Source organism: Xyrauchen texanus, chromosome 6, assembly GCF_025860055.1.
Source record: "Xyrauchen texanus isolate HMW12.3.18 chromosome 6, RBS_HiC_50CHRs, whole genome shotgun sequence".
Lineage (NCBI taxonomy): Eukaryota > Metazoa > Chordata > Actinopteri > Cypriniformes > Catostomidae > Xyrauchen > Xyrauchen texanus.
In genome coordinates this window covers 19,654,495-19,674,993 of record NC_068281.1, presented here as the reverse complement: position 1 = coordinate 19,674,993, position 20,499 = coordinate 19,654,495, and the positions used below count along the sequence as shown (strand labels likewise).

General features: G+C 38.1%; 1 protein-coding gene across 1 annotated transcript; it reads left to right on the top strand.

Moving 5' to 3' along the window:
* Positions 1–4,258: 4,258 nt before the first annotated feature.
* On the top strand, positions 4,259–19,110 carry LOC127645254 (kelch-like protein 18). Its single transcript, XM_052128810.1, has 10 exons — positions 4,259–4,456; positions 6,663–6,793; positions 6,927–7,067; positions 8,997–9,195; positions 9,395–9,555; positions 12,427–12,563; positions 12,660–12,882; positions 15,142–15,246; positions 16,420–16,531; positions 16,678–19,110. Exons 1-10 carry the CDS (start codon positions 4,322–4,324, stop codon positions 17,062–17,064), a joined length of 1,731 nt encoding a protein of 576 aa, XP_051984770.1. The 5' UTR covers positions 4,259–4,321; the 3' UTR covers positions 17,065–19,110.
* The last annotated feature ends 1,389 nt before the right edge of the window (positions 19,111–20,499 follow it).

Here is a 20,499-nt window from a genome sequence, read left to right as displayed (position 1 = left end):
GTTGCTGATTGGTGTGTATATATACACACACACACTGTATAATGCAGTAAATAAATAATATACATTTTACATATGTAAATAAAATGTCACAGAAGATAATTACATTTGTGGGATATTTGAACCTGTTTCAAAACACTTCATTCAATTGGTATACACTTATGCAATTTAACTGTACAGGAATTACAGTAAATGACAAACATGAGCACTGTAAGCAGTGACTGGGTGTAAAAAAAAAAGTTAAGATATGTGTATGTAATTTAGGGTTCCTCCAATCAAGGCTTGCAGAGTCAAGAGTTATAGTAATCTGTGGGAGTTGTAACTGGTATTTAAATGGAGCAGTGGTACAGCAGAGGTACTATCTACTCAATTTAAATACCAGTTACAACTCCAACAGATTACTATAACTCTTGACTCTGCAAGCCTTGATTGGAGGAACCCTAAATTACATACACATATCTTAACTTTTTTTTTACACCCAGTCACTGCTTAGAATGCTCATGTTTGCAAACCTTCTAAAGCCTCTTTTAGTATCCATATGTGCAGATCCTCCTCCCTCTCCTCACACTGACTACCTTTCTCTCTCTTTCTTACAAAGTCCTTTGAGAAGTTGTATAAGATATATGTTTGAATACACCAATCACAATTAGCTGTTAAAGTAGACCTAAATACAGTATATTAACTTTTCACTCTTTACTATATTTCCTCATATGATGCTAATCACGTAAAACACTACATTTCCTGGAAACACATCTCAAAAGCAACATCTGCTCCATGACCTGTTTTTATCTATTTATTGATTTAGCTTACAACAGGTAGACCTAATGAATTCTAGTAAATTCCCCCTGAGGCAACAGCTCTTCTACCTGAACAACTTATTTCCTGCCAGAATTTCTGTTCTTCGTTTGTTTCTGTAAATAGGAATCACGGGAACTGCCAGTAATTTGTCAATGGCAATGTTGTGCCCTCTGCCGGTAGATATGTGTAGTTACATAGGAATGTGCATTGGGCGTCTCACTATGTACACATGCTTATTGATCATGAATGGGTGAGCAGGCTATGATTACAATAAAAGCTATAGCTCTTGTCACTTGAACAGGCAGAAGCCAATAAAGACACAAATAATGGCATGTGCATATAGTATATTCTATTTGAAAGTTCAATAATTATATTTAAATCCTCATCTTTAAACATTTCTAGCTGGTCTACCTTTCTTTCTATTCAAATTTAAAAGTTAAAGTTTAACTATGAATAGGGTGAATTATGAATATAAAACAAAAATACATACAAAACACATATAGACAAATAATCTTTCAAAGGGTTCTGTCTGAACTACTTTGTTATTCTTTGTGGTGGGACCACAGGGTGTCTCCCTGCTCTTGTTGTGTCCTGTGCATGACAAGCATGTTATCAATAATTTTCTCCCAAAAAAAATTATCTTTGTCGGTATGTGCAACTTTAACAGTAATTGATCAAGGGTTTAGGAATTCATTGAGAATTTTATGAAAACAAACAAAATATATATATATTTTTTAACAAACCTTTGCTTATTTAGCTGTAATAAGTGTGACTTAGATCTTTAATGACTATGCAGTATTGCACTGTTCTCTTGTAGTTTGTGATGATATAACAGTTATGATATTAATTGTAACATTTAATTTAAGGCTACTTCTATCCACATTGGAAACAGTTTAGATTAGAATGACCAAAAGTATTAAAAAAATACTTATTAGGAAGGAGTATAATGCTTAGTTAAAGGCATTGGGTGCAATTAATTACCAAGTAATTAATTACAGTAATTAAATTACACTCATTAAAAAAGTAAAGTAAGGGATTACTCTTTTTTCAGTAATTTAAATTCAGTTACTTCTGATGTAATTGCGTTAAATACTGTATAGACCAATTCTATATAAAACTATTTATAAGAGACTAATATAAATAATATACATTTCTATAATATATAAGAGAAATGTAACTTCTAACGTTAAAATATATGTTTTCTAATTTAATGCTGTCCCCTTAAATTCTTTGCCTAGTTCATGAATAATTTATTCGATTTTATATGATTTATTTGAAAGAATTAAAAGAACAGTTTCATGTATATCCTTGTATTTTTATCTGGTTGAAGTTGACAAGGGTTTTAGAAAGTAATTAGTAATAAGTAATGCAATTACTTTTCAGACAGAGTAAATAGTAATTTAAATACACTGTAGAATATGTAATTAGTAGCAATTCATTACTTTTTTAGAGTAACTTATCCATCACTGATTAAAGCTGCACTCAGTATTGTTTCCTCATTAGAATTTTTTACTCCTAAATAAATAATTTGCAATAAGAAATATATGTATAAAGTCATGATCACTCACATTACATGAAGACTCCAGTATATCAGAAACCTTATAAATGCTGTTTTATTCAACATGCGGGTCCCCTCATGGAGGCTGCCATGTTAGGATCACATGCCCAGCCAAATACTTCTTGCTTTATTTCAGTAACCACCTTGTTTTTGGACACATTCACTCATGGATTAAATTAATCATGGCTGACTGTGAATAGTGAATTTCTACAATGGCATCTAAAACTGAAATCTAGTGATTTTGAATATTGCTGCATCCATGCCTCTAGTTGTCAATGTAATTCCAAAGCAACGCACATAAAAGTACTGAGTTCACATGTAATATAAACAGGAGATATTTCAGTACTTATAACTACAGAGTTTACCATGCAGTTTCACAATCAGCTTTCTGTACCACAAACCTCTGTTAAGGACACTCAGCCACACTGTGACACACACACACACACACACACACACACGTTGTGTTTCCATGTTTTATGGGGACTTTCCATAGACATAATGGTTTTTATACTGTACAAACTTTATATTCTATCCCCTAAACCTAACCCTACCCCTAAACCTAACCCTCACAGAAAACTTTCTGCATTTTTACATTTTCAAAAAACATAATTTAGTATGATTTATAAGCTGTTTTCCTCATGGGGACCGACAAAATGTCCCCACAAGGTCAAACATTTTGGGTTTTACTATCCTTATGGGGACATTTGGTCCCCACAAAGTGATAAATACACGCTCACACACACACAAAATGAGGGTAGGCTACAAGGCAGAATGACTTAATCCTGGAGTCTAACAAAGCTTACAGAAGATTTTCCTGGGGGTGTTTTTTTAATGGCAAAAGGATGGTCCAGTGGAAAGATCTGCTCTGACTTTTGCATTTTCCAAAATATGAGGTAGCTCTGCGTCACACTGTGCCTTCATAGTCTTATTATGCCCTTATTTATACACACATTCAGTCTAGTCTAGTAAGCATTAAGTCTTTTTTAATTATATTTTTGGTCAGCACAAATGAGTGAACATTTTACCCTATATTTCCTTCCTGACTATGACACAGAGCAGTTATTGCAAAAGGTCTCTAAGTTCTAGTCACATCATAAATGACACTAGCCCACAAATCTGTAAAATTGGCTAAAACTTTACAAAGAAAATGTTAGTAAGCTATTTACACTAAAATCATGTTAATATTATTAATGTCTTGTGGCTATATTTTTGAAACAGCGAGTATGTAAACGTTTATGGATTGGCCCCATTCACTTCCATTGCAAGTGCCTCAATATAGCCTAACCCAGTTGTTGTTGTTGTTTTTTTTAAAGGTGAAACAAGACTAAATTAATTAATTAATAATCATATTTTTTTGTGGTAATCAACATAATGCAACAAATGCTGTTGATTGAGCTTAACTTGTATTTAACCCAGAAAATACTTTATGACAATTCTAAATCAAACCCAACCTCGTTTTCATCAATTGGCAAGACAAAACGTTAGACCTATAATTTAAAACAGATAATAGGCTAGGCAGCAGAGATAGCCAGATACAGCAGGCCTACACAGTAGCAAACCTAAGTGAATTGCAGATTTCATTGAATAAATATTGCAAACATTTTGGATGTTAAATGGGTTCATGCAAAACGCAAGAGGCCTACTGTATGTGTAATTGATGAAATAATTAATCCTAAAGACCATAACGCTGTCCTTTGCGTTATATCAGTAATACATGTTTATACAATATCTGTGTCAAACTGTTCAACCCCATAAGAGATAGTTCTAACGTAATTTCTTTAAGACACACTCAAACTAAGCCATGATGTATGTGAGTCACACGATTAACACTAGTACATCCATATAAATCTGATTTAAACAGTATTTGACCGCTGCATGGTCAGGATCTGATACCGCCCGGAGGATTTCACTCAATGTAACAAGTACGGCATCTACGTTTGGACAAAAAGTATCGTTAACAGTCCCTCAATGACTATGGGTGACACGATTTTTGAAGAATTAGAAGATTTGATGCATTTTTCAGTCGCCGATTTACCCGTTCATGGATATGCAGTAATGGAGGAGATTCGGCGACAAGGGAAACTCTGCGATGTTACCCTAAAAGTACGGCTGTTTCCTTTGATAGTGTGAATTGTCTAGTGAAATGCTAACCCAGTAGCAATGGGCTGTCAGCATGGGAGATGCTAGTGAAGTACAGACACTGTTAGCAGAAGCTGTTAAATGTTGTCAGTCGTGCACTTCGATGTTTCCATTGTATCTTATTGCAGACAGCTCATGAAATTGTTAATTGTACTTTTTGCTTGAGGTTTGAAGGCGCATTGTTTGTTAGCCATGTAGAGCTAACATCACAGAGAAGGACGTATAGTGCTGTAGTTTAAACTACTAAAGCACTGAAGAGGATAACGACATCTGTTGTTATTGTTACTATTTACATTTACCTATATATATAATATATATACTGGTAACAACAAAGATTTGGCCGTGAACCTTTCTAATGCTTGATGTGTGTTAACTACGTTGCTAAGATGAGTTGTTGAATAGAAACATTTGTATGATCAGTCATTCTTGAGCTGAGCTGGTTCCCTTCCTTCTTTCTAGGTCTGGTACTGTATTGCTTTTGATTGACTGACTTAGTACAAAGTTGGTTTTATCCTTACATCATGTTTATTTGGACATGTGCAATGGTACATGGTATTCAAGTACTTTTGTGTAGCATATCAAAGTACCATGACATTCCCATCGTATACCATAACTGTACCATAGGACCACCAGTACTTTCTTTTTCTTGGCAAGGGTAGAATTAAAGGGATAGTTCACCCAAAAAATAAAATTATCTCATCATTTACTTGCCCTAATGCCATCCCAGATGTTTATGGCTTTCATTCATCTACAGAACACAAACCAAGAATTTTAGAACATCTCAGCTCTGAAGGTTCATACAATGCAAGTGAATGGTGACAATAACTTTGAATCTCCACATAAAGGCAGCATAAAATGAATCTACAAGACTCCAGTGGTTTAATTCATGTCATCTGAAGTGATTCAATTGGTATTGGGTAAGAAACACCAAAGCGTAACTCCTTTTTCAATGTACATCTTGACAGCAGTGACCTTGGCGATCATGATTTCAAGCTTGATTACACGCACCATCTAGCGCTCTGCATATGCAACAAGCAATAGGAAGTGTAATTGAGCTTGAAAAAATGACTGGGCCTAGAGACTGCTAAAGCAAGATGTACTGTGAAAAGTTTTTACGTTGAAAAATGAGTTGCATTTTGGTCTGTTCTCACCCCAAACACAACTGGATCGCTTCAGAACATGGGTTAAACCACTGGAGTCTAATGGATTACTTTTATGCTGCCTTTATCTACTTTTTGGAGCGTCAAAGTTTTGGATACCATTCACTTGCATTGTAGGAGCAGATATATTTTTCTAAAAATCTTCGTTTGTGTTCAGAAGAAGAAAGTCATACAAATCTGGGATGGCATAAGGGTGTGTAAATGATGAGAGAATTCTCATTTTTGGGTGAACTATCCCTTTAATATTAGCTAATTAAGGGAGTTCATCTTGCTGTTTTCTTAGTAGATCATTAACATGTTTATACATTCAGATACAGACACTACACTTCGTGCTCTCAGTAGTGTCTGTCTGTACACTAAGGGGATCAAAACCCCTTTAGATTAAAACTAATACCAGAACTTGTAGCATTGTGTTAAAATGACTCCACTTCATTCCACTGCAGCTTCAAACTTCACGTTCTGATTTGTTGTATATTTTATTTTATTTGATGATGACGACTCACTCCTTGTCTTTATGTCTTATCTGAACTTGTGTTCACGCTCTCCTCTGCTGCTGTGCTTGTACTTTTGCATCATCAGCCCTTTATGTGGGTCACAGAGAACAATAATCCTCTTTATCTCTTTTACCTGACCTGAGTGTAACTTGTCTGTGCTGAATGACAGCTGGCTTGTGCCACAGATACTACTGATTATTTGTATTGCTGAGGATTAGGGAATACTTATTAGTATCTTATATATCAGGTTTTCCTGATGGCTCGCTCACTGTTGCAGTTTTGTCCTTTTGCATGAATTATATGATTCTGTGCTACTTTCCCCCTTCAGAATGGTGATACACAATGTCCATTTGGGCAGAGGGATAATATGATTTGGCACTCAAAAAAGTATCTAGGTAGTTACTCCAACTTTATGACTGAATGTCAGATGAAACATTTTAAGGACTTGATCCAAGGTATTTTTATATATGGTGTTAATAAGATGATCTGATTGTGTATCTGTCTGTGTATATGCAGGTAGGAGAGCATAAATTCAGTGCGCATAGGATAGTTCTCGCTGCTTCAATCCCATATTTCCATGCAATGTTCACTAATGACATGGTTGAATGCAAACAGGATGAGATCATCATGCAGGGCATGGACCCCAGGTAAATGTCCAAAACACAGAGGGACACTTTATTTCAAGATGTGGCTTTTTGTGTTGTTTGTAAAATATAAATATCCTGTGTAAGATATAAATATTTTGATGACCAGTATGACCTATTTTGCCTTTGTTCACAGTGCACTTGAAGCACTAATAAATTTTGCTTACAATGGACATTTAGCCATAGACCAACAGACTGTCCAGGCTCTCCTGATAGGGGCCAGTTTCCTGCAGCTTCAAAATGTCAAAGATGCCTGCTGCTCCTTTCTACAACAAAGGTACAGATTCTTAATCCATTCTCAATTCTCAATTCAGTTTTATTAAAGGGATAGTTCACACAAAAATGAAAATTCTTGCATCATTTACTCACCCTCATGCCATCCCAGATGTTTGTGGCTTACTTTCTTCTGCAGAACACTAATTATGATTTTTAGAAGAATATCTCAGCTCTGTAGGTCCATACAATGCAAGTGAATGGTGACCAGGCTGTTGAAGCTCTTAAAAGGAGATTAAGTAAGCATGAAGTTAATCCGTAAGACTCCAGTTGTTTAATCAATGTCTTCTTAAGTGATCCAGTTCATTTTGGGTGAGAACAGACCAAAAATATCAGTATCTAAGCACTATCATGATTTCAAGCTTGATTTCACGTTTGATTTCACTACCTAGTGCTTGACGCATCACGCATGTGAGTAGCGCTAGATGGCACTATAGGAAGAGTAATTGAAATCAAGAGCACCAAGGAGACTGCTGTTAAGATGTACAGTGAAAATGGATTACAATTTTGGTCTGTTTTTACTCAAAACCAACTGGATCACTTCAGAAGACATTGATTTAACCACTAAAGTTAGATGGATTATGATTATGCTGACTTAATCTGCTTTTTGGAGCTTCAAAGGCCTGGCCACCATTCACTTGCATTGCATTGATATTCTTCTAAATATCTTTATTTGTGTTTTGCATAAGAAAGAATGTCATAACACACCTGGGTTGGCATGAGGGTGAGTAAATGATGAGAGAATTATAATTTTTGGGTGAACTATCCCTTTAAAATTAGACTGCTCTTCTTGGTCTGGCCTAGTCTGCAACTGTATTATAAATTAATAAATCAAACTTTTTGGATGTCCAGTGTACTTGTGCCTATGTCCATTTGATTACTAAACCTTGCCCCATAGGCCAAGGAGAACATGCTGTTTAGTCAACCTTCAGCTGCATTCACATCAGTTTCCATCCTGATTGCAAATTTAATTTCTGCAAACATACATAATATCGCAAAAACTATGCAAATAAAGCCACATTTCCATCCCATATATTCAAAAGAACAAAATTGTCACTTCCGGATAAATTGTAGCCACTTAAGAAGAAGAAGCCTTTATTTTGTCACACATTTTACATTTTTGCATGTATACAGTGAAATTCATATTTTTTTTTTCTTCCTGAATATCCCAACTAAGCTGGGGTCAGCGTGCAGGGTCAGCCATGATACGACGTCCCTGGAGCAGATAGGGTCAGATAGCAAACAAATACTTTTTTTATGCACATTTTGAAAATTGTATTCACATCTTGGTGTTTCCATCCAGCAATTGTTATTTAATATACTAAAATGTGCATAAAAATAAGTGGATGGAAACCCAGATATTGTCTAACATCATTTTTGACACTATGGATTTGCTATAGCATATTGTTCAAGCAAACTCCTTGATTCATCACTTCAGTCATTATATGCAGTGAACTTTGATACATAATATGTATGCTTTCCTTTTGCAATAAGCTTTACAAACAAATATTGCCCAGGTCTGAACATAACAATCAGAATCTAACAAAACTGGTCCAATTTTTTTGCAGCATTTCTTTAATTGCTGGATTTTAACTGTATTGACAGGGTGTATTTTTTTGGCTCTGTATTACATTGTGCTATTCTGTCACATTTATATTTAGACATGCTGTTGACAGGAAGAAGCTGTGGTTGTCCATTTCAGCACGTTTAGCAAACTCAGTGGGGTGATGGGTGCCTAGATTGTTGTTTTTCTATTACTTGGCTTGGATTTACCTGCAAAATAATTGTGGTTAGGAATAACTGTGCCAAGCCAAAGTTGAGCCACCACTGTGACTCTCTTAAGTTATGGCACACCAGTGGTGTGCTGGAGTGATACACAATTGATTAACACACATTGAAGGTTCATTGTCTTGGACATACTCTGTATTTACAGGTTGCATCCAAAGAATTGCCTTGGTGTACGACAGTTTGCAGAGACTATGATGTGCACCACTCTTTATGATGCAGCCAACAGCTTTGTTCACCAACACTTTGTGGAGGTATCTGTGTCAGATGAGTTCCTGACACTTCGGCTGGAAGAGGTGCTTGAGCTTGTGGGCTGCGATGAGCTCAACGTCCAAGCAGAGGAGCAGGTCAGATATGTCATGCATACACAGTAATACACATGAGGTGGTTTCTACATGTTTAAGGAAAATCTCAATAGAAGTAGGCATTTACATTTTGTAGTTGATTAAGACATTTGACTATTTTCCTTTATGGAGCAGCATAATACCATTGCACCATGACACTAGACAAGGAAAACATGATATTGTTCTTGTTTGTTGGTTGTAGGTGTTTGAGGCTGTGCTTGCTTGGGTGAGACATTCACGTGAAGATCGAGAGCCACGGTTACCGGAGTTGCTGTCAAAAACACGGTTGCCTCTGTGTCGACCTCAGTTCCTGTCTGATTGCGTTCAACAGGATGAACTTGTGCGCTGCTGCCACAAATGCAGGCCAGTTTATTTCATATAACATATGCCCCATAAATAGATTCCCTCAAACCTTTTCAACATAATATTAATTCATAACTTTAATATTGATTAATGCATCTCGAGACACCTGCGTTCTGTTTCACCATTTGCTGCACTGCATCAGTGCTGGTGTCACAAATTGACATTCTGATGAATTACAGATTGCAAAGAGGACTTAATGTGACCTTTAGACCTGATTCCTGATTGTTTTTCACCTGGCAAAGTTTCAGCACTTGATAAATGATGAGCCAACAATTTTTCCACCTCTTGCTCTGGTGAGCAGACAATAATTTAATGTTAAATGCTAAATCATTAAAAAAGCATCCCAAAGAAGTCCTATAAAACTGTAACTTTTGCTGCCTCGTTGAAAGTGAACGAAATTTCCATTGATTTAAGAATAGGCCTACTACGTTGTAGGCTGTGACAGAGGTTATTTTTGTTAGACTTTAATGTGATGTAACAGACAGGTCTCTTGAGGCTCAGGGAATGTGGAAGCGGGAGACGTGATTCCAACACAGGAATGTCTTTTTATTAAACTCAAAAACTCATTCGCTTCAGAGCGCAACGGTTCAGCTTCATACGCACACAGACTTAAGGTGCTTCAGTAGAAAAGAACAATGGCAGGGGCTAACACATGCAGCTTCTCAGCTGGGCTCTCTCTCCCCTCTCTGGCATTTGGCTCGCTCTTAAATCCGTCTCCAACTCTCAATACAATGACACACAGCAGCTAGAGACAATCCTAGCCAGGTGATGATCGTTGCTGTTCTCATCTACCAATCTCACTCCCAATTCACAAGCTGGCACTCAACCATGCCCCACCACCACATGTGATTTTATAATTTGAAGATCTATGTATTGTGCAATTTAGGCTCATAGCTCACTGTGCACTTTATTCGCTGCTAATCTGAGATTTGTGTTTGACGCACCCAAGGCAATAAACTTTCTTTTTCCCAATTCCTGACTCCCGACAAATAACAGAAACCATTTTTGAACTCTCTGGGTTAACCAAATATTACAAAAGGTTACCATGCACATATTTAGGGAATTAAGGTATCTTTCGCTTTATCATTAAACATTAAATGCATGCAGGATTAAACATTTTTAAAGTCCATTACATGAAAGTACATTACATTTTAAAGTCCATTACATGAATTCTGTCACTTGAATATGAATTTAAACCATCAGCTTTGTACATAGCCAGGGTGAACTGCACCTTATCTTTGTGTTTAGAGCTTTGTAAATCAGACGCTGTTCTTTAGTCCTTAAAATGAACTGGCTCCACCTGTGTGACGCAGATTCCTTGAGTGCGCACTCGAGTGACTGTGCTCGCGTTGCTGTAGTCCTGCATGCATTCAGCCGATCAAATGGCATTTCACATAATGCTGACATTTACGTGGATTTATAATTGATATCTTAAAATAAATAAATAATTGATTTAGAGCTAGGGGCCCCCTGGGTTTAGAGGCTCCTGGACAATGGCCCAATCGGCCTGCTGGTTAATCTGTCCCTGAACAGTTTTATGAAAAACCTGCAAACATCAGGGAATTTTTTTTTTCCAGGATTGGAGAAGTCATTAAAATGTAATACAAATCTAAAACTCATGAATGACATTTTTGTTTATTTTATTATTTTGAATATTTTTGATTTTAGTAGCTGTGCTGAGATCTTAAGTATTTCATCAGCTAGATTGCTCCTATGTCAAGTAAAATTGTATTGATGAGCCAGATTGGTCTGAATTAATTATTAGCGAATCGATCAGAATCAAAGTGATTTCTAAAAATCTTAATCACAAAAAGTATAATAGACAGACAGACAGACAGACACCATCTATGTAGATGGACAACAAGGTAACAGAATTTAAATATCTTGGATTCTATGTCACAGTTGATGGTGACACAATACGAGATACACAAATGCGAGCGGATGCAGCATGGGTAAAATGGCGCCAAACTACTGGAATCCTCTGTGACCACAAGATCCCAACACATCTGAAATCCAAGAGCTATAGAACTGTCATCAGACCAGTGGCATTATATGGAGTGGGGTGTTGACCAATAATCAAGAAACATGAACAAGTCTTGAGCGCCATGGAAATGCAGATGCTTAGGTTGTCAATTGGGGTGACAAAGCTTGGTCGAGTTACAAACATCCACATACGGAAGACCCTTGGTGTTGTCCCAATTTGAGAAAAGATGCAGGAAGCACACATGAGGTGGTGCGGACATGTGCTACGAAGTAGTGAAGACTCAGTAGCCAAAATAACACTAGCACTCAGCCCAGAAGGCTAGAGGCAGTGTGGAAGACCCAAGAAACAATGGCTGGATCAGATAAAGGAAGACAAGCATGCAGCCAATTTCACCAAAGAGGATGCAGCAGACTGTGCAAAATGGAGGCAACAATATAGAAAAGCTGACCCTGCGACCAAGTTGGACAACACCTAGGCTGGACACAGAAGAGACAGATAGATAGATGGATAGAATTTAAAGTGAGCAAGGGATTTATGGATGTATAGATGGGTGGATAGATGGATAGTAGACAGATTTGAACATTCCGTCAATGCTTTTGGATTTTGGGGATATTTTATTGCAAAAAACATTATTCCGAGCAGTAAGAAAAGCCTTAGCAACCTGAGTAAGAACAGTCTGAAGGTATGTGCCAAGTTTGGTGGATGTAGCTTGAAATTTTGTACTCTAGGAAATTTTGATCTTGGTTTAGGGATTTTGAAAAAGTCTGTAGAATAACAGTATGTTGGCTTTGTCAAGAATCAAGATACATGATAGTTTGAAAGACGTTAATTCTAGAGATGTCTTTTAATTGAAATGTGAACTTGCATTTGACTTTCACTCCCAACAGGGACCTTGTCGATGAGGCGAAAGATTACCATCTCATGCCGGAGCGACGACCCCACCTCCCAGCCTACAAAACCCGACAGAGATGTTGCACTTCTATTGCAGGCCTAATCTATGCTGTTGGGGGCCTCAACAGTGCTGGTGACTTCTTCCTCATTATTTCCTTTGAGAACTTGTGATATTATTGTGAAGTGAGGAATGTTGCAGTGAATGGTTAAGTCAATGTTTTATTCACAGGTGACTCATTAAATGTTGTGGAGGTATATGATCCCATTGGAAACTGTTGGGAGCGATGCCAAAGTATGAGCACTACCCGAAGTCGAGTGGGTGTTGCTGTTGTGAATGGACTGCTTTATGCTATTGGTGGTTACGATGGTCAGTCACGGCTTAGAACTGTAGAAGTTTACAACCCAGAAACTGACACGTGGACCAAAGTTTCTAGCATGAACACTCAACGCAGGTGAGAAATTGTCATATTAAACGCATTATGTCCTAGTAGACCTGAGGGAAATGTATGTAACCTATACAGCCGCATTCAAAAGTATTGGCAGTGACACAAATTTTGTGATCCGCAAATTTTTCTGCTTCAGTTGTTGTGGTGTTTATTCACATTGCTTCTAGATTATTGTGCAGCGTGATCAGATGCATTTGAAATAATTGCAAAAAGCTTCATTGGCCAAATAATTTTACCAGAAAATCAACCAAAAAATTGGCCACAAAAATCTAAATTTCACAGTTTGACAAGCCAACATCGTTTCACTAATTATATCAGCAGCACCTGGGAAAGTGTGAACGAGTACTAGTCAGGTGAAATCACTGTATCATTATGATTGGTCTATAAGAGCAGACTGTTTGCTATAAAAGGAGGGAAGAAATGCTTCCAATAATTGTGTTCTTGTTAGCAATGGTTACCTCTAAAGAAAGACGTGGTGCCATAATCGCTTTGCATCAAAATGGCCTCCATGCAAGGTAATTGCTGCAAGGAATATTGCACCTGAAAGAACCATTTACCGGATCATCAAGAACTTAAAGGAGAGAGGTTCAACTGCAGTGAAGAAGGCCAGGCAACTCCCCGAATCTTAATCCCATAGAGATACTGTGGTCAATCCTCAAAAGGCGAGTGGACAAAACAGAAGCCCACAAATTGTGATAAAATCCGAGCACTAATAAGTCAAGAATGGATCGCCATCAGTCAGGATTTGGCCCAGAAGCTGATATCCAGCATGCCAGAGTGAATTGCAGACTGTAAAGGTATTCAGTGGAAAGGAGGAGGCGAGAACCGGCTTGACGATATAAATAATAGTTTTAATGATAAATTTAAAAGACAACATAAACACACACATGACAGTGTGTATGATCACGACCCGGCCCCGCCCTCCGCCCTGCCACATTCCTCCCTCGTTCTCTCAGGCTGGGGAGCCCCCGGCCTGACGTACACCCCCCCTTTCCCTGGGGGAGGGCGCGCCTTCTGCACTGTCTGCCGGCAGGTCATCCCCATCTACCTGGATGAGGAAGGGGACAAGGGGAGGGAAACAAAAATAATTATAATGGGGGGTACTTCCTGTAACAGTGTAGTACCCCCCCAAAAAACTGTAAAATTTAAAAGAGGGAAAAGGACAACGCAGAGAGACAGTCAGTGAGAGAGAGCGAGGAGAGAGAGATGAAAAAAAAAAAACTCTTACTCACTAGTTCTCTGATACGCCGCAGCTTGTTCCTCGGCCACTCCTCCACCCTCTATCGTACGACAGCCGCGCCTCTCCGGGCGGATCAGAGGCAGTCCGGACAGAACGCCCCGCTGCATTCTCGGGGAACAGAAGGGGTCTCCCTCGCCCCTGGCAGCAGTTCTCTCGCTCCAGGCAGTCGCCAGTGAGCCCCTCCCCGCTCTTGGTCGGCGGTCTTAAACCTAGCCTCGTTTCAGCGGCCGGTAGGTGACTCCTGTGCCCCTGGCAGCGGCCCTGACCATTCCAGGCGGTCGGTTAGGAGCCCCTTCTCCCCTTGCGGTCGGCGGCCATCGTCCCCTTTCAGGCGGCTGGGCTCTTCGTCCCCCAGCAGATGGCCGCGGCTGCTCCATTGGGGTGGACGGTAGTGGCGAGAACTCTACTACGGCGTATGCCGCCTCCTTCCCGGGCTTCGGCACCAGTGTGAAGGTATTCAATGGAAAGGAGGCGAGAACCAGCTTGACGATATATAATAGTTTTAATGATAAACTTAAAAGACAACATAAACACACACATGACGGACATGTCCGCTAACGATCTCTCTCTCCCACACGATCCTCCGCAATCGACCTTTAAACCTCAGAGGCTTGATTAGCCTAATACGGGACCGGGTGTGTATGATCACGACCCGGCCCCGCCCTCCGCCCTGCCACACAGAGGTTATGAATAACAAGGGTCAACACTGTAAATATTGACTCTTTGCATAAATTGAGTGTTTTTGACAATAAAAGCCTTTAAAACTTACGAAATGCTTATTATTGTTTTCCAGTATACCATAGAAACATGTGAAAAAATTATCTACAAATACTGAAGCAGCAATCTTCGCAAAACACAGAATTTATGTCAGGGCTGTATATTTCTTTTGTTGATCATAAAATGACTTGACCTTCGAGGGTATGCATAAAGTTTTAGTTAAACGTGATATACTGCACACATACTGTAGTATACCTGATGTGTCAATTGCTTTTGGTCTTTCTCTCCCTCTCTTCTATCTGCATTAGTGCAATGGGAACAGTTGTGGTTGATGGACATATATATGTTTGTGGCGGATATGATGGGAAATCTTCTCTAAATTCTGTTGAGTGCTATTCCCCTGAGACTGACAGGTAAGTCAGAAATTCTTTAGATCAGGAACTTGTTAGCGTCAATGTAATATGCCCAGTTTGCTAGAACAAAGTGTCTTGCTGACAATTAAACTATGCTTTTAGGTTTCTGTTAATATTTTGTTTATACCAGGGGCATAGCAATTATAACACAGGATTGATAATCATTAGCACTAACAATCATTGTAATAGTTTTAGTGCTGGTGATTTTCATTTCAGTGACTCAAATCTTATGATTCCATTCACCAAAAAGATTCGCTCAGATTCGTTCATTGACTATTTCTTAAACTTTGTGTTTGCAGATGGTGGCACATTTTTTTTCTACACAATTTGGAATGCCCAATACCCAATGCACTCTAAGTCCTCATGGTGGCATAGTGACTCAATCCGCGTGGCGGAGGATGAATCACAGTTGCCTCCGTGTCTGAGACCATCAACCCATGCATCTTATCACTCGCTGAGCGCATTACCACAGAGACATAGCGCGTCTGGAGGCTTCACGCTATTCTCTGCGGCATCCACGCACAACTTAACACCCACCCCACCAATAGCGAACCACATTATAGCGACCATGAGGAGGTTACCCCAGGAGACCTGGCTGGAGTCACTAAGCACACCCTGGATTCGAACTCGTGACTCCAGGGGTGGTAGTCAGCATCTTTACTCGCTGAGCTACCCAGGCCCCCTCAAATGGTCATCTTTTAAGTAATTGTGTGACTTTGAAAATGTGCAAGACTTCAGCACTGCAGTATTTAAGCATCATAATTGTTTCCCCAAAAGTGACAATAAATCATATTCTGAACTACTTTGTGTACTTGGTATTTACCAGTACCTTCATATAGCAAAAAGAGAATAAAAAAAAAAAATAAAATTATTATGAAAATCAACCCCTGGGACATGAAAGTGCCTAAAGTTAAAGAAACACCCACTCAACAAGCTACGTTATAAGATGCATGTATTGACTGTCTCAGACGCGGAAGCAACTGAGATTCTTCTTCTGCCATCCGTATTGAGGCAGGTCACTACGCCACCATGAGTACCTAGAGCGCATTGGGAATTGGGCATTCCAAAATTGGGGAGAAAAAGGAAGAAAAAAAGTTCATAACCACTTCATTAAAGTTGTAGTGACTTGGCTCATCTAAATATTGCTGCATATGTGCATCTCTTTGTTGTCAGATGGACGATAGTTACAGAAATGAGCGCAAGCCGCAGTGCTGCCGGTGTTACTGTATTTGAAGGCAGAATATTTGTATCCGGTGGTCATGATGGTCTACAGATCTTCAACACAGTTAGTATGCATCATTCATCTCAGACTACATTTTTATAAGTGTCTATTATTTTGGAATGTATTATTTTGTATTCATTTAGTTGAATACTTTTTAGTTTTGGATGCCAATGAATACTTTGAAATTTGTTGAATGTTTCTGCCACTAGATGGAGTACTACAACCAGCATACAGCCTTGTGGCACCCTGTTGCTCCCATGATGAACAAACGATGTAGGCATGGTGCTGCAGCCTTGGGCAGCAATCTCTATGTGGCAGGCGGTTATGATGGCTCTGCGTTTCTCAGTGGGGCAGAGGTGTACAGCTCAGTAGCTGATCAGTGGAGCCACCTAGTGGCCATGAACACTCGGCGCAGCCGTGTTTCTCTGGTGGCAAACTGTGGTCGACTCTATGCAGTGGGAGGTTATGACGGACAGTCCAATCTCAGCTCTTTGGAGATGTACGACCCAGAAACCAACCGCTGGAGGTTTATGGCACCAATGGTGTGCCATGAAGGTGGGGTAGGGGTTGGCTGTATACCCCTGCAACCTGCTTAATGCCACAGTCTCCCTCAGCCCAAAAGACATTTTTGCTTATTAAAAAAAACAAGGTTTTTTACTGGGTGATCTAACAAGATGCATTAATAATCATGATGTCATGTCCTTCATATGATTGCAGCAAAGGTACTATAATTCAGGCAAAAATCCTAGTGCAGATATGCTAGTACAACTTTGATGGTGAAATAATAAAATCCTGTAAAATCTTTTGACAACCAAATGTTAAATTTATACACATGAGATCATGCTAGTACTTTCACAAGCATCATGAAGGTACAAGCTCCCATATTTGGGCTGCACTTCTGCTAAACAACTAAGAACATTTGGAAGAAATGGAATATAATAGGAAACAAACAGAAATGTGCTAACTGGAGAAAGAAAGACATTTTCTTGTCTGACATATCTCGCTCTGTAGTAGTGTGACTGTAAACAGGTGACTTTGGCAGCCTGTAATCATGGACCCATTAAAGGGATAGTTAATGCAGAAATTTAAATTCTGTCATCACTTAAGCACCGTGGTCACTTTTCACTTTCACTGCATCTTTTTTTCACCGTACAATGAAAGTAAATGCTGACGCATTCTGTCATTCTGCCTAACATATCCCTTTCTTATGGGAAAAAGAAAGCGATGTAACTTCTGAACAACATGGGTGTTAGTAAATGACAGAAGTTTTATTTTTGGGTAAACTATTAAGTTAAAGCATCAGTTCATGAGTAATAGTTGTGTATATAGATTGCCTTGTTATTCCTTAACTGGAAGCTATTTTAGAATAATAGAGAGTTGAAAGTTAACCACTGCCATAATTGGGAGAGTGTGATCAAGTAGATGGTTAAAAAGGATAATTATTACAAAGTCATTTTTGTTGTACCAAACTAAACATTTGATTTGGGATATTGCTCATAATGTTTTGCAGAAAATTATGGAAATCTATTGTGAGCAACTGTCCTGTGCAGAACATCCAGATGTGCCATAAACCATTTCCACTTTACATGGAATCACATTTTGAACCATTTTGAACACTTGGTTAATTTGAATTCTCACTTTAAAAAAAAAAGTATATTTTGATCAGGTTCACTTTGCAACTTGGTCTTATTGGTTTTGGGAGAGCAGATCACCAGCTCAATATTCTTTCCTTGTAGATTTTGACTGATTATGAAATGGATGGGTGGATCTAATTCTGTCTTTTGTTTTCTTTTAATTTTTTTCTTTGTTTCTTTAAAAAAAAAAATGTGTTATTGAATTTGTGAGAATCAGCACACATACCGAAAGAGGGAGAGTGAACTTGATATGAGTTTAAGAGGACCCTTGTCAGATATGTGCTTTCAGGACTTCACTATAGTGGCATCATGTCCTCTTGATAGTATGAGTGCAGATAGGAGATTTAAATGGAACATTCCCTTGTGTTTTGTGCAACAAAAAAAGGAAGAATTTATTGACTAAGGGATTGACTGTATGGAGCAGTATGTTTTCAAATATTTTTCTTGATTATTCTCAGACATTACTTGCTTTTAATTTCAAATAACACATCTGAATTTGGGATTACTGACTGTGAATTTAATGTGGTATATATTTTCTTTGTCTTTTTACCATTACTGAATATCTCTGATGATTTAATTTCATGATTTATTTTATATTAACTTCCAATTGTGGTGCAGTATTTCTACTTTTAATATTTGTTTGTCTCTAATTTATTAATAGCTGTAATATTTTCTCTTTTTTATAGAATTGCACATAGTTTATCTGTCACAGAAATGAGAATCAAGTTTACATTTTATGGAAATTAAAATATATATATATATATATATGAGTGTGTTTGTGTATATATGGATCGATAAATCTTGTCTTTAAAATATTGGTCAGCTACCTCCGATTGACATGGGGAGCATAATGGGGACAAATATCGAGTCAGTTGCCCTGTTACCTTTAAAAACATTTCCATTTAACCTGAAAGAATTTTTCCGGAATTCACTGAAATCTCTGGTGTGGGACTAAAATATTCTTTTTCACCTGATTCTTAAATGTCTTTAATAAACATACATTTTATGAATGCAGTGCTGCCTGGTGTTGTAATTTTTCCTATGACGCAAAACAACTTTTTGTCACACCCATTGTTTGGGTGGTATTTTAATTCAGTATACCTTTGCCTGCTGTCAGTGTGTGAGTGCAGGATGACTGGGAACATGAAAAGAGTGCTAGTGGTCTTTCTGCTCACCTCTGTGATAAACTACTCTGTAGCTCTACCCATGGAGACACTTCAAAAGGTAAAAATAACAGCTTTATATATTAACACAGATACTCCGGATACATAGGCCTACTAGTAGGAATGCATTGCAGAAACTTCTTTATGAATTGTAATTTATTAGTTATAACCCCTCATCCTGCTATGTTTTTGTGATGGTAATGGTATTTAATAATGGTACTGCAATGCTTAACGATCCACTTGTAGTAATGCATTTTCACTCAGTGTATACTTTAGTATCTTGAGCCATATTACAGGAACATCCTTACTCTAGAAAATCTTTTTTTACATACTAACTTGAACTTATCTCAAACATGTTACCCAAAAATTCTGTCATCATTAACTCACCCTCATATTGTTTAAATCCCTATAACAATAAATATATGTGTTTCTGTAATACAGTACCCTACGTTTGGATGTTACCAATAACGCAAGCATTTGGTAAAAGGAATAACATTGTGATAACAGAGACATTTTTGTTTATCTTATAGACACTTCAACTGATCCAGCGTTCAGATCCACCTTTAGATCCACTCCCTTTAGCCAGTGTGACACCAGGAAACCTGGAGGTGAGAAGCATGTTTGTGTTGAGACACTGAGACCCATTTACTCATATTTTGAAAATTACAGCTGTGCTGATTTTCCATAGCATGTGGGGGTCAGCAGCCTGGTGTCCCGTCTGAAAAGAGGCAGTGCAGCTAATACAAAGAAACCTGCCCCCTACTGTGCTGGATGCTTCTCTGTCATTGGGGACCCAACAAAATCATAGCAATGACTGCAGTGAAATCTCCTGTCTGCAAATCCAAAGATATATCTGTTTATGCTTATGTTGCCTAACCCTAAATTAGATAACTTGTATATCAAATACAGTATATACATGTATATAGAAGAAATATGCTTTTAAAATCTGTTTATACAACTCCATTATTGTGTTCTGTGTTAGAATGCCAATTCTTAACGTTTTGCAAGACTAACTTTTTTTATTTTTTTTTTTTAAACTTTATTCTATATTCTAGTTGTCTGCTGAACATATTTGTTTGCTCTAGATTAGAATATGTCACCTTTTCACTGTTATTGGCATTTGATAGCTTTGCTCATTTTTTTGCTATCCATGCAGTAAAGTTACTATTTGTGGATTTCCTGAACAAAGACATGATAGTTCAGAATAATTACATGGATTTTGAAGTAATGTCTT